This window comes from Lampetra planeri, chromosome 60, assembly GCF_965212315.1.
Source record: "Lampetra planeri chromosome 60, kcLamPlan1.2.h2, whole genome shotgun sequence".
NCBI lineage: Eukaryota > Metazoa > Chordata > Hyperoartia > Petromyzontiformes > Petromyzontidae > Lampetra > Lampetra planeri.
This window is the reverse complement of record NC_136166.1, coordinates 542,488-558,003: the sequence shown is the minus strand read 5'-3', so window position 1 is coordinate 558,003 and position 15,516 is coordinate 542,488. Positions and strand designations below refer to the sequence as shown.

The 15,516-nt window shown below is 55.6% G+C and overlaps 1 protein-coding gene across 1 annotated transcript; it reads left to right on the top strand.

Annotated features, from left to right (window-relative positions):
* Positions 1-241: 241 nt before the first annotated feature.
* On the top strand, positions 242-14,945 carry RS1 (retinoschisin 1). Its single transcript, XM_078618944.1, has 7 exons — positions 242-286; positions 3,323-3,398; positions 6,239-6,282; positions 8,644-8,782; positions 11,506-11,647; positions 13,148-13,343; positions 14,796-14,945. Exons 1-7 carry the CDS (start codon positions 242-244, stop codon positions 14,943-14,945), a joined length of 792 nt encoding a protein of 263 aa, XP_078475070.1.
* Positions 14,946-15,516: the final 571 nt, after the last annotated feature.

The following is a 15,516-nucleotide window of genomic DNA, read 5'->3' as shown; positions in this document are numbered from 1 at the left end:
GGTTAATACCACGAGTGGATTAACCATAAAGTACCGTGCGGCAATAGCATCCCGTTGGAAAGTTCGAGATCTCGTGACGTCATTTAAAACGAAGAGGCCATCGTGAGCCAGTGCCGTGACCCAAATCTACCCACTACGAAGAATTAGCAAACCACAAATTCTTGTCGGGCTCGAACCGCGACGAACGGCAGAGCCGCGCTACCGCCGGCCCTTATCGCCGGTCCTGAGCCAGTGACCGCCGATGTACCTGGAGAAAACCCAGGAGCACGAGGAGACCACGTGGCTTGTGCCAGCGCCATGTGGATCCCAAGAGGATGGGAATTCGGACATGGAACTCAATTACGCTCCGGATTAAAGTCTGCACAATCAGGATTTTGACTGCTCCGTTATTTCTCAGCGTGCACTGCCAGCTATGACGTAAGGATCATCCACAATAGAGGTGAAACGTACGGATCAGTCACCTCGACACTGACGGACGGACGGACGCGTGGAGAAACAGACACAGAGACGGACAGACGGACGGACGAATGGACGGCGAGATGGAACGGATGGACCGGCACAATGGAGACGGACGGACAGAGCTGATGCGTCAACGCTTTCACCTCTCAGAGTGAAAAGGCAAAGCACTTTGGGCCGCTCGCACCATTGTGCCCGACGGAAACACGAGCCGAGCACTCGGCCCTGTGTGGGCCACTGGGTGTCTGTCAATGCGCTGGCGTCTCACGCCTCGTGCGAGCTCGTTAAGCAGAGCTCAGAATCGTGCTTTTCAATGCCGCATGGGGAAGTGGACGGATGACTCAGGACAGGGGGGGGGTTCATAATGGCCGTGTCAGAGACGAAGCCAGCACAGCTGAGAACCTGGGTTCAACCCCTATCACCGGGTGTCTCTACCCCAGGGGGTTCATAATGGCCGTGTCAGAGACGTAGAGCCGCTGGGTTCTCAACCGGAGCGAGTTGATGCGGATTTACCGGTCGCCAGTCACTTACTCCTACTGGACATCTGTGGAACCTACTGTACATCTGTGGAACCTACTGTACGTCTGTGGAACCTACTGTACGTCTGTGGAACCTACTGTACGTCTGTGGAACCTACTGTACATCTGTGGAACCCACTGGAGATCTGTGGAATCTAGTGCGAGTATGTGGGTCCTTGTGCGAGTTGTTGGATCTCTGTGCGAGCCTGTGGGTCTCTGTGTGAGTCTGTGGGTCTCTGTGTGAGTCTGTGGGTCTCTGTGCGAGTCTGTGGGTCTCTGTGTGAGTCTGTGGGTCTCTGTGCGAGTATGTGGGTCTCTCTGTGTGAGTCTGTGGGTCTCGGTGTGAGTCTCTGGGTCTCTGCATAAGACAATAAAAAGCTCCGCAATGAAGGCGGATTCACGAGCCCACTTCCCGTACTGCTACCTCGCAGCCCCAATTGGGTTTGGGAGCTTAATGGATCTCTGTGCGATCCACCAACCCCGACTTCTAAACAGCTGGATTACGTCCGAGCGCTACAAGTGGGATGATGTCAGCGGTGGCTCTACAGCAGCAGCAGCATCATAAAGACTAATCCCGAGCCAAATCGCAGCACCACCACCACCACCGCCATCTGCTCCGTGTCCTAATCACACCGCGTATGCAAACATGAGCCCACACTGTATGCACGAGCGTATGTGCGTGTGGATGAGTGGGTCTCGGTCAACCCATGGCACCACCTGGGTCTGTTCCGTGAGCTCCTGCAAGCAGCGAGCCTTCAACACTTCACGTGACGGCCTCAAAGTGCACCTAGCCTGGCACAAAGCGCCGTGGTGACGTCACCGCCACTGAGTGGTGGAAAGGCGGTTATTGTTGTTGAGTGGGTGTGTGTGTGGGTGTGTGTGTGTACCAAATACACTTGGTACAGATATAATGGGAGGCTGATCATTCACATGAGGAATTGGAGACGCTGCTGCTGAAACTGGAGAGTGCCACTAAGAGGTGGGGCCTTACCATCAGCCCCACCAAAACTAAGCACCTGCCTGGGTATTTTGTACCATCGGACACTCCACCCCCACAACTCCCAATCGGTGATGGGGCAGTTGTGGAGAGAGTAGAGAGTTTCCCATACCTGGGCAGTGCGCTCATGACCAGCTCCGATTTAGCAGCAGAGGTCTCACTCCGAATCAGTCGAGCGGAAATATATTTTCATCGGTTGCATAACGCTGTGTGGAAGCTACCTGGTCTGTCGCTCCGCACGAAGCTTCAGGTCTTCTCGGCAATGGCCATGCCCTCCTTTCTCTACGCTTGTGAAACGTGGACCCCCCTAATGGAACATCTTCACCGGTTCGAAACATTTAAGCTGGCCTGCCTACGATCCATCCTGGAGCTCACAAATCCTTGAAAGATCTGGGCAAAATCCCATCGGTGAGCTCCTCCGGCAAGCAAGGCTGCGTTGGCTGGGTCATGTAGCCCGCATGCCCAGCCACCGCATGCCTAAACAGCTTTTGTTCGGCCGGAAAGAGGGGCTAAACGGGCGCGGCAGGGGCTAGAGAAGAGATGGAGTGATGTGGTACAGGAGGACGTGGAGCTGAGTGGACTTGCCGATGACTGGTACCAGCGGTGTCAAGATCGGCCTCAGTGGAGGAGGCTCGTGAAGGACGCTACTGGGCAGTTGGAGGCAGTCGCCCTCCAACAACAACGGAGGACGGAGGAGCGACGCTCACAACAACGAGCGGAGCGCCGGGTGGCTAAAGCACAGCAAGTTGGCACAGTAGGGGGCACAGGTGGTGCATCAGCCACTCGTTTCGGTCATCTCAGTCAGTCGACCCGTGGCACCTGGGTCTGCCCCGTGACCTGCCAGCGGGCGTTCGACACTTCACGTGGCCTCAGGGTGCACATGGCCTGGCACAAGCGTCGTGGTGACGTCACCGCCACTTAGTGGCGAATGGCGGTTGTTGTTGTTGTATGTGAGCGGTAGTGTGGTGGTTAGCGCGCTGCGCTATGAATCCTGCGACCCAGGTACGATTCCCGTTCACGGCCAACACCAGTGACGATTATCTGAAGTGGCCCTGGGCCTCCCCTAGGTCGACTCAGCCTCAAATGAGGACCCGGTGCGGTGTGTAAACATCGCCACTGGGGAGACAAAGGCGGTCGGGCGTGGTGCTGGCCACCCACCCCCTCGTGTACCGTTCTGGCCTTCACAGGTGCTACTCGCTAACAGCACTCGCCCCAACAGTCTACATCGTGGGAGGCCCAGGACCGGTTCAGATAATCCTCACGGGTGTTGGCCGTGAGCGGGAATCGAACTCGGCTCGCCGGGGTTCACAGCGCATCGCCCCCACCGCTGCGCCACCGCTCCCCCCATCAGCATAGCGGGCTGCGTTTGCAGCACGGTAGCCACCGGCACTCGGAAGCTAAGCAGGCTCCAGCCTGGAGAGCCGCCGGTACGTGTGACCACCGCACGCAGCACGCACGCGGCACGCGGGCTGCGTGGCCCGGCGGCGGCGCGTGGAGGAGGCGCTCACCTTCAGGGCCCACGACATCGGACGGCGGTCCCAATCCGGATTAGCGGATGTCTTTGGGACTTAGCGTGCGGATGTCTTGGTGGCTTCTCTAATCTGCGGATGAGCGAGAGGTCTCCACGCTTGGCTGTCGCCGAGGTCGGGCAGGAGGTTCGGGCAGGAGGCGCGAGCAGCAGCAGCAGCAGCAGCAGTGGCGGCGGCGGTGATGGCGACACGGCGAGCGGTGGCGCTGGCGCTCCTCACCTGCGCAGGTGAGAGACGGCACGCGGTGACTTCGCCACGACACGGCAACGCCAAACTAAACTAAATGTTTATTTTATTTAAAAAAACTGAACCATGTCTATCCATATATAAATGTGTCGTTAAATCCGCCACCACCCGACACAGCCAACTAGTAAGGGCTGTCATCAGGCGACAGCCGGATTTGTGGTGAAATCCTCCTGTAGATGCGATGGCATCACTTATGAGCCCTTCTTCTTCTTACGTTTGTTTTGTTTGACCAGCTAAGGCGCCACTGAGCTGCGTAGCTCTAGAAGCGGCCTGGCCATCACGCGTGATAGTTCAACGGAGTAGCGCATTATTATGAAGTGGACATTTATAGCAGCAGCCAAATACTCCAAATAACTCTCAATTATAAGATACTAAAAATGTCGAGGGAAAAACCAGAGGACCTGGAGAAAAATCCACGCGAGCACGGCGAGAGAGACACGCAAACTGCAAGTATACAGCAGCAGGCGTTGTCCGGAGTGGGGATCGAACCCACGGCCTTCCTGAGTACCAGGCGAGGGAGTTCACTTCTCCGAGGCACCGCGGCGCCACTTGCACCGGTGACCTCCCCTGCTCGCCGCGTGCCGCGCGTGGTGCCAAGTTGCTGCTGGTGCCACCGGGGCGAGAGCTCGGCAGGCCACGAGAGAGAGGAGCCTCCGCTTGAAGCCCCCCCCCCTCCCCCGGGGTAACCTAAACGGCAAAACATAAAACATAAAGCGGAGCGACGAAGCCACCGATCCGTCTCGCGTGGGAAATTATAAATATTGCACAAACCTGCGGGCGGTGTTGAACAATCCCTTCCCTGCGGCGCGAGTTGGCTCGGGCAGACGACGTTCAGACCGATCGCGGCACGACTCGAACAAAGCTACAGAGACGTGGAGGTGTGGGGGCGACGGCGGTACGGACATGCCAAGGGGCGGTACGGACGTGCCAAGGGGCGAGGGGGCGAGGGTGCGCGAGGCGGACGCAACCGCGCTCGCTCCACCGCACCCACCATCGTGGGTTCGATGCCGTGCCCTGCCGCGGCTGTCCACCCGCAACTGTAAAAGTGGACGCACCCCACAGTCCGCGTGTCTGGCGAGCGTGGAAGAGTAGGCCAAAGGCACAGCGGTCGCCGGGCCCTGCGTTTGCTGCCGGCGGAGCGTCACGCGTCGCCGGCTGGCTGCGATTGGCGTGTGCGAGCGATGTGGACAGCCCTCGGGGCTTTTCTGCGTCATGATTCACGTCGTGCCAGCGAGGTGAAAGCGAATGGTTCCCTGTCGTGCCGAGCTGCGGTGGACGTGAACTCGCCGGGGCGGCCACGCTGCCTCTGACTTTCTGTGTTGGGTCGTGTCTATAACTTGGCGCGAGGGATTTGTGGAAAAAAACAACTTCGCACATTTGCGTGGAGACAGCTACCAGAGCAGTGTGGTTATTCTCTTTTACCTAACCAGAGCAGGGTCTGTCTAATATACTGACACCCTATTAGTCCAGTGTCTATCTCATATACTGACTCTATGAGAAGAGAGACTCTGAAGAGACCCGTCCTATGAGCATTGTACACAATGTATCACATTTATAACAATTATAATAGACACGCGTGTATCTGATCACGAAGAATACATCAGATCAAAGTGAGGTCCGTCAGCCTGGCGACCTTCCACACCCATTGTCGTTGCGTCGCGTTCACGGCCGACAAAACCTTTGGCGACGTGGGCGGTGTCCACGTGTTGTGGGAGATTGAGGCCTCAATCACTGCCGTGTGAGATGGCCGTGTCAGGGAGGCGATCCCATTGATTATCGGGGGCACGGTTTGGGGTCGAGCCGGTCATATACAACTCAAGCGGAAGGTTTTTGAGTTTCGGTTAACCACTTTAAACGATGAGAAATCTGTTTTAGATGTTTACCAGGTAAGACCCCGCTGAGCTCTGTATCTTTTCTCGGAAGTGACCCGGCTATGACAAATGATAGCTCAACGAAGTGGCTTAGTATCATGTGGAAATGTAGAGCATCCAAATGCTCCAAGCGCGTGTTTCTAAACGTGGAGGGACAAACCGGAGGACCCGGAGAAAAATCCACATGACCACGGGGAGAACACGCAAACTCCAAGTATACAGCAGGCGTCGTCAGGGTCGGGATCGAACCCACGACCTCCTGTAGACCAGGCGAGGGAGTTAACATCTCACCACAGAGAGAGAGAGAGACACACAAACTCCAAATATACAGCAGACATCGTCAGGGTCGGGATCGAACCCACGACCTCCTGTAGACCAGGCGAGGTAGTTAACATCTCGCCACCGCGGCACTCAACGGTTACAACCGGTAACCCAATCCAATCCGTTCGTTTCGGAGCGTGCAATTTAAAACGATGGTCCCGTATTTGGTTTCAGTTTCTCGAAAATGAGCGGTGAACACCGGGTCGCCTGAGTTGGTTCCCGGCTCCGGTGCAGCGTCACGAGCGATGTTGTCTCCCCGTCTCTCCCCGTCTCTCCCCGTCTCTCCCCGTCTCTCCCCAGCAGCGATCTGCCTCGCAGGAGCCACGGACACCTGGGACTCCCAGGTACGCACGAGCCCCCCGGCACTCACACGGCGACGTCCTCGTGAGGATACCGCCATGATGCAAACCTCGACCCGCACACGGCCGTTTCGTCACAAAGACAAAGATCCCCCGTGTAGCCTTGAACAGACTGTAGGGGCAAGTGCCGTTAGCGAGCACCTATGAAGGCCGGCACGGCACCCGAGGGGGTGGGTGGCCAACATCACGTCCGGTCGCCTTTGTCTCCCTGGTGACGACGTTTTTACGCACCGCACCGGGTACTCGTTTGAGGCTGAGTAGACCTAGGGAAGGCCCAGGACCGGTTTGGATAATCGTCACTGGTGATGGTCACGAGCGGGAATTGAACTCGGGCCGCCGGGTTTGTAGCGCAGTGCGCTAACCGCGACACCACCGCTCCCCACGCACGCAACACACAAACACACACACACAGACACACACACAAACACACCAACACACAAACACACCAACACACCAACACACAAACAGACCAACACACCAACACACAAACACACCAACACACAGACACACAGACACACGAACACACCAACACACCAACACACAAACACACACACAGACACACACACACCAACACACAGACACACAGACACAAACACACCAACACACAGACATTAGTTACGGGCGCTCCTCGACACACGCAAGTTTGGGTTGCGTCTTTGAAAACCTGAGCGTAAAGTGAAAAATCGCACCATGCATCGAAACGTGTTTTCCCACAAGGTCCCAATATACAACCTAAAATGCGTTGCTAAGAAAATATTTTCTGACTCAAAACCTACAAAACAGATATTTTCATGCATAAATACGGAGACTAATAACTCGGCCGGTGACTATAAACGAATGCTGTGGAGGTGTAACTTGATAGCCAGGCAACGGCAGAGCACCTCGCGTGCACGAGCTTCTGGGGGTGCACCACTACATCAGCATTGGTTCAGTCCAAGCAGACGCTGGGCCGGTTTCGACATTCAGAGTCTCATCGGGGGAGTGTTGGCTATCAACAACAAGGCAACTCCTATCACTAATTGGGAATGGGACGCAAGCGTAGGATTGATCACCCTGTCGCTGGCCGCCTTTGGGGAGGGTGTATAGTGTGAAAGGCCGAAACACCCTAGGAACCAAAGGTTCACTACTGACGATGCGCTCCCCAAATTTCACCAGGCTCACTGTTCATGAACTCTTGGAAGTGCTTGCACAAAGGATAGTAACATCTCATCCTGTGTTCTTGGAATCAATCGGGGCCGTCTTGCGTCAACACTGGGGAACTTCCGGGCGGTCTCCGTTCCATGCGGGTCCTCGTTTGACGCAAAACTCGCTGACACACAACACAGACTCGCCACTTTCGTCGTTGTGAGTATTCAAAGTAAAGCATCAGGGTCGTTACAATGAGGCTATTTGCATTACCGGTAACCGCTTGAAACATCGGCAATAGTTTATATTTTTTTTACCAGCTTGGCCTACAGATATAAGCGTGTGGTGACGAGGAGAATACGGTGACCTTTTGAACCGAGAGGCGAATGTTTAATAACAGCGCACCGGACTGACCATCCACACACAAGTCGGGGTTCGATCCCATCTCCCGGCACGGCAGTTTAAGGAACGGGGCGAGATTCTTGGATTCTGCCTCCCCACCCCACCGCCTCCCCACCCCACCGCCTCCGTCCACCCAGCCAGAGTGTAAAGACAACTTCACTGTTCTTATCTTACCAGGCAAGACCCACTGCGCTATGTAACAGCTCTTTTACAAAAGCGGCCTGGCCACCAATGATAGCTCAACGAAGTGGCTTATCACGTGTGCAAATGTATTGCAGCCACATACTCTAAACGTGTGATGTGGATTCTAAATGGGAAAGAAAAAAACGGACGACTCGGATAAACATCCACGTGACCACGGGGAGAAAGAGATACAAACTCCATAAATACACAGCAGGCGTCAGGGCCGGGATCGAACCCACGACCTCCTGTACACCACGCGAGGTAGTTAACATCCCGTCACCGTGATTATGATGAGAGAGATACACGCAAACTCCAAATACACAGCAGGCATCAGGGTCAGAATGGAACCCACGACCTCCTGTACACGAGGCGAGGTAGTGAACATCTCCTAGCCACCGTGGCGCCCAGTAAAGTCGATGATCGGCAGGTGGCGAGCGGTGGGGGAAAGTGTGGGGGATATCCCTCCCTCTTCCAAGACATCGGTACAACTTGGAAGAGTCGGGCCGAACACACAGCCCGGTCGAGGCAGGCTCCTGCGTCGCGTGCGCCGCGCCGCGCACGGACGGCGCCCCCTTCGGCACCGCGCCGCCGCCGCGGGACATGCCGAGCTCCCTCGGCACGGCGCCCGCCTGACAGCGAAACGTCGTCTTGCCTCAGGACAACCAGGTGGGGCAGCAGCTGGGAGACCAGGTGGGGCAGCAGCTGGGAGACCAGGTGTGCCAGTGCAGCTGCCTCGAGTCCGGATCGACGCGGGCGGCGCTGGACTGCATCCCAGGCAAGTTGCCAACGCGAGGGGGGCGATGACCTTCGGCCCCCGACCAATTCACGGTCCACACTCCCCCAACTGCGCCTGCATTTAGCGCGGTTGGCTACGCACGGCGCGAACCAGGTTGGGCAAACGTGCACACAAGTGAATTTGCTCAAGTGACAAGTGTCAGGCGGAGGTTGGGTGACCAAGTGAAAACCGCCGAGGGACTACAGAACCAGAATGTTGATTTGTAGTGGAGGAGGAATCCGATGAGCTATGAAGCTCTTTTCCACGGATGTCCACTAGGGGCGGTCCCAACAACAAGCAGCACACAACCACGATAGTAGTGGACAAGAAAGGTAAACAAATCACCCAAACACACAGAATCGAAACTAAACCATCCCCATCCTACCAGGCAAAGCCCACTGAGGTATTAACTTGTTTTTCAGAAGCGACCCGGCCACAAATTATAGCTCAACAAAGTGGCGCATTATTTGGACATTTATAGCAGCCAAAATAATCAAAATAATATGAACGCATGTTTATAAACGTGGAGGGAAAAACCGGAGGACCCGGAGAAAAATCCACGCGGCAACGGGGAGAGAGACGCAGACTCCAAATAAACAGCAGCAGGCATCAGGGTCGGGATCAAACCCGCGACCTCCTGCACACCAGGCGAGGAAGATGACATCTCACCACCGTGGCGCCCCATTAATAAGTGAATAAAGCACATGAATTATAATTGCATCATCAATTCCCAAGCTTCGGAAAGGAGGCGGCAGTAAAAACAACAGCAACAACAGTGGCAGACCACACCAAGACAACACCGCACAGTCCCTCGATACAACATTGTACATTCAAATTGAGTCTCAATACCTTGCGAAGGATCACGTTTACAAATGTGGCTGTATCCTGGGGTGACCAAAATGGGAACACCAAAACAATGTAAACATAATAAGTATTGCTCAAACATACATCCACATGTCGTAATCATTTCCCTTGGAGCGTGCGTCGCCATGGACAGAACATATTCAGACTGATCACGGTACAATTACGTAACTAAGCTACGGAAACGTCTCTGTATCTAGATCGGCTCGCATTCCCCTCCAGTATAAATACAGATTCTGATTCTGACAAGTAAATTTATATTCTGATTCTGACAAGTAAATACATATTCTGATTCTGACAAGTAAATATATATTCTGCTTAAGAGCTCAAGCCTCCCGTATATCACATGACCCCCGAGTGAGACTAAGGGATGCAGGGACAGGCTTGAGTCAAAAGACAAACTGAGAATGAGGAGGGGGTGATTTGATAGCAAGGGCGCCACGGTGGCTAGGAGATGTTGACTACCTCGCCTGATACGCAGCAGGTCGTGGGTTCAATCCCGACCCTGACGCCTGCTGTGTATGCGTGGAGTTTGCGTGTCTCTCTCTCTGTGGTCACGTGGATTTTTCTCCGGGTCCTCCGGTTTTTTCCCTCCACATTTAGAAAACACGAGTTTGAGTATTTGGCTGCTATAAATGTCCACGCGATGATTAGCCGCCATGTTGAGCTATCGTTTGTGATAGCCAGGTCGCTACTGCAACAAGAGCCACACAAGCAGCTCAGTGGGCCCTTACATAATAAAATAACAAAAATAAAAAGTTATGTTTAGTGACACGGATGTGGAATGACACAGACGAAGACGCAGAGATCGAGTGGCCTGGGCCCGGAGCCCCTCGGGGCCGTTGGCCCTTGAGTCGTTACACCGCACGCCAGACGGCCACGCCGCGGCGTGCAGGCGAGGGCCCCGAGGCGGCACATCACCAGCACATCACCAGCACATCGCCGGCACATCACAGGCGCATCACCGGTGCATCACTGGCACATCACCGGTGCATCACCAGCACTCGGGAGCTTAGGGACCCACGCCGAGATAAAGAGGCGCTCGCTAATCCCGCTGAGCCGCTGAGCCGCTAAGCCGCCTCCTCCTCCGCGTGGTGAGCAAAGGGCACGGCAATTACCGCAACACAGCCACCTCCACCAGCGATGTCATCATCATCATCAACAACATCAACAACAACAACATTACAACCACCGCGGTTACCTAACCCAGAAAGCCACACAGAGTCTCGTTTTGGGCAATGGCCCCTTCTCCATGGCACAGGAATACACCACACACACACAACGCATGTGTGTGTGACATGATGTGTCACACCACACACACAGCACACACAACGCGTGTGTGTGACGTGATGTGTCACACCACACACACACCACACACTCGTGTGTGTGACGTGATGTCACATCACACCACACCCGTGTGTGTGGTGTGTGACGTGTCACGTGTCACACAACGCGCAGCCGGTGCAAGCACGGGTGGGAAATTTGGAACTTCCACAATGAAGGTTTTTATTTTTATGGGTAAGATCACGTAAATATAAATGTGTCGTTAACCCATCAGCACCCGACACAGCCAATTAGTAAGCTTTGTCTGAGAATACGCAGTTCATGTTACAGGTTGGATTCTCAGATTTACATTAACCCCCGTTTGGGGGCGGGGCGGGGGGGGGGTATGGCCAGCGTGGAAGAGTAGGCCAAACACCATCAAGTGGGGGCTCTCGATAGCTCCTCTAAGCGGAGGCGCTTCCGCCAGCGGTGGCGACGGAAGGGCTGTGCCTCTACGCGGTGTTCCGTGCCTCTACCCGGTGCTCCGTGCCTCTACCCGGTGCTCTGTGCCAATCGTCGCGTGTGTCTGCGTGCGCCAGAGTGCCCCTACCACAAGGCGCTGGGCTTCGAGTCCGGGGCCATGAAGGACTCTCAGATCTCGTGCTCGCACGAGGATCAGTACACGGGCTGGTACACCTCGTGGACTCCGCAGCGGGCCAGGCTCAACGCGCAAGGCTTCGGGTACGAGAGACGCCCGCCCGCTCGCTCATAAGCAGAGAAAGACAAAGATCCCCGGATAGACTTAACAGACTGTTGGGGCAAGTGCTGTTAGCGAGCACCTATGAAGGCAGGCACGGTACACGAGCGGGTGCGTGGCCAGCACCACGCCCGGCCGCCTTTGTCTCCCCAGTGGTGATGTTTTTACGCACCGCACCGGGTACTCATTTGAGGCTGAGTAGACCTAGGGAAGGCCCAGGACCGGTTTCTATAATCGTCACTGGTGATGGCCGTGAGCGGGAATCGAACTCGGGTCGCCAGGTTCGTGGCGCGGCGTAGCGCTAATCGCGACGCCACCGCTCCCCATAAATAGACAACACACACACCGACACACACACAGAGACACACACAGAGACACAGACACACACACAGACAGACACACACACAGACACACACACAGACACACACACACAGATAGACAACACACAGACCCACACACACACACACAGACACACACACACAGACACACACACACAGACACACACACACGGCCACGCGCCGAACCCCTGAGCGAGCGTCGGCTCCTCGTCTCTGAGACGCGGGATGTCGTAGACGGCGAAAGTGGCCTGCCGGTTTCCTCTCGACTGGCCCAATGCCTCCTTCATCATCCAGGTCCGGAGCGCGTACCCAAACCAGCCACAACAGCTGCATGACCCACACAGTCAGTCTTGAGTCAGTCTTGAACCTTACAAATTTCCCCTCGCTATGACAAGGCGGGTTGAAGGGCGGGGGGGCATGACAACCCCAGCTGCGGTGATGCAATTCTCGCGAGCAGCTTTCATCAGCCAACCAAGACCAGCGCATCGGGGGTTTAAATGAGGTCCTAGGTGGACGCCCACCACGGCGGTGGGAGAATGGCGAGCCCAGTGCTCAGTACGCAGATAAACTCCGCAGTTGAGTCCAGCAGTGTCAAGGGCCCTCACGGGCACTGGGCAATAGACACTGAGAGGCAGGCACATGCAGACGGACAGCGACAGGCACCATAACAGACTCAGGCAGTGGCCACGTGTGTGTTCTATGTCTGAATGTCTCGCGCTCTCGTCCCCCGTCTTCTCCTGAACTCGCCCTCTCACCTTCCCATCCTCCTCCCACACTTTCATCCTCCCATCTTCTCCTCTGCCCACCAGCAGCATCATCATCTTCCGTTCTCCTGTCTCCGCCCTCTCAACTCCACTCTCCCTTCTCCACGCTCCCCATCTTCCACATTCTCCTCTGCCCAACATCATCATCACCGTCATCTCCATCCTCTAATCACCTCCTTCCATCCACCGCTTCACCTATCCTCTCATCTCCACTCTCCCAAACCCGACCGTCCCTTACACCCACCATCACATATCATCGCAACAACCATTCAATCTCATCACCAACATCAACATTATCACAAACGTCACGACCATCACCACGATCACCATCATCATTCAATCACATCGCCACCACCGCCACCGCCGCCCTCTCTCGGCACAGCTGCGCGTGGCTCTCAAAGTTCCAGGACATGGGGCAGTGGCTGCAGTTCGACCTGCTCGAGGAGCGAGTCATCTCGGGCATCATCACGCAGGGACGCTGCGACACGGACGAGTGGATGACCAAGTACAGCGTCGTCCACCGCTCCCATGAGGCGCTCAACTGGGTCTACTACAAGGACCAGTTCGGCAACAACCGGGTAGGCCGGGGTTCACAACGGAACCCTTGTGGTGGTGGTGGTGGTACTCGTGTTGATGTTAGTGGTGGTGATGATACTCGTGTTGATGGTGGTGGTGATGGTGGTGGTACTCGTGTTGATGGTAGTGGTGGTGATGATACTCGTGTTGATGGTGGTGGTGATGGTGGTGGTACTCGTGTTGATGGTAGTGGTGGTGATGATACTCGTGTTGATGGTGGTGGTGATGGTACTCGTGTTGATGGTAGTGGTGGTGGTGGTGCTCGTGTTGATGGTAGTGGTGGTGGTACTCGTGTTGATGGTGGTGGTGGTGGTGATACTCGTGTTGATGGTGGTGGTGATGGTGGTGGTGCTCGTGTTGATGGTAGTGGTGGTGGTGGTGGTGCTCGTGTTGATGGTAGTGGTGGTGGTGGTGGTGCTCGTGTTGATGGTAGTGGTGCTCGTGTTGATGGTAGTGGTGGTGGTGGTGGTGCTCGTGTTGATGGTGGTGGTGATGGTGGTGGTACTCGTGTTGATGGTAGTGGTGGTGGTGGTGGTGCTCGTGTTGATGGTAGTGGTGGTGGTACTCGTGTTGATGGTGGTGGTGGTGATACTCGTGTTGATGGTGGTGGTGATGGTGGTGGTGCTCGTGTTGATGGTAGTGGTGGTGGTGCTCGTGTTGATGGTAGTGGTGGTGGTGGTGCTCGTGTTGATGGTGGTGGTGATGGTGGTGGTACTCGTGTTGATGGTAGTGGTGGTGGTGGTGGTGCTCGTGTTGATGGTAGTGGTGGTGGTACTCGTGTTGATGGTAGTGGTGGTGGTACTCGTGTTGATGGTGGTGGTGGTGATACTCGTGTTGATGGTGGTGGTGATGGTGGTGGTGCTCGTGTTGATGGTAGTGGTGGTGGTGCTCGTGTTGATGGTAGTGGTGGTGGTGGTGCTCGTGTTGATGGTGGTGGTGATGGTGGTGGTACTCGTGTTGATGGTGGTGGTGGTGATACTCGTGTTGATGGTGGTGGTGATGGTGGTGGTACTCGTGTTGATGGTAGTGGTGGTGGTGGTGGTGCTCGTGTTGATGGTGGTGGTGATGGTGGTGGTACTCGTGTTGATGGTAGTGGTGGTGGTGCTCGTGTTGATGGTAGTGGTGGTGGTACTCGTGTTGATGGTAGTGGTGGTGGTACTCGTGTTGATGGTGGTGGTGGCAGTGGGTGGTGGTACTCGTGTTGATGGTAGTGGTGGTGGTGGTACTCGTGTTGATGGTGGTACTCGTGTTGATGGTGGTGGTGGTACTCGTGTTGATGGTTGTGGTGGTGGTTGTGGTGGTTGTGGTGGTGGTGGTACTCGTGTTGATGGTTGTGGTGGTTGTGGTGGTTGTGGTGGTACTCGTGTTGATGGTTGTGGTGGTTGTGGTTGTGGTACTCGTGTTGATGGTTGTGGCCGCGACCACTGTGTCACTGACGTCCGTGCCGCTGCTAGGTTTTCTACGGGAACTCGGACCGCTCCACGTCGGTGCAGTCGCTGCTGCGGCCTCCGCTGGTGGCGCGCTACATCCGCCTGCTGCCGCTGGGCTGGCACGTGCGCGTCGCCGTGCGCCTCGAGCTGCTGGAGTGCATGAGCAAATGTTAGTGCCGTCCGCTCCCCCCCCACGCCACTCGCCGCGTAGCCCCCCACCCCCCGCGCCCATCACCGGGGTCCATCGGCGATCATCGCCGTCGTCAGCGGCACCGGCGGCGTCGTCATCAGAATCACCGTCGTTGTCACGATTCACGTCATTGTCATCTCGATCATCGGCATCGTCGTCAACAGAATCGTCATGAATACCAAAACCAGTCGTCACTAGCGCCATCATTACCAACAACAACACCGCCAGCATCGCCATCGCCGCCATCATCATAATCACCACCAGCCCTACAAGCACGACTGGCAGCATCATCACCATCATCGCTATAATCAGCGCCATCATCGCCGCTATCAGCCGCACTCCAGGCATCATCTTCATTGTTACCATGATCATCATCATCATATTGTCGTCAGTGCTAACACCATCACAGCATCGCTGCCGGATCCTCCTCGCACAAGGTGGATCTGCATTTTGCGACCTCCTCAATCGCTGTCAATGTGGAAAATTGTTAAGACGGTCAAATCGCAAACACAACAGATGCAGCGTGTCCTCGAAACACCGCGCCCCTCACAAACA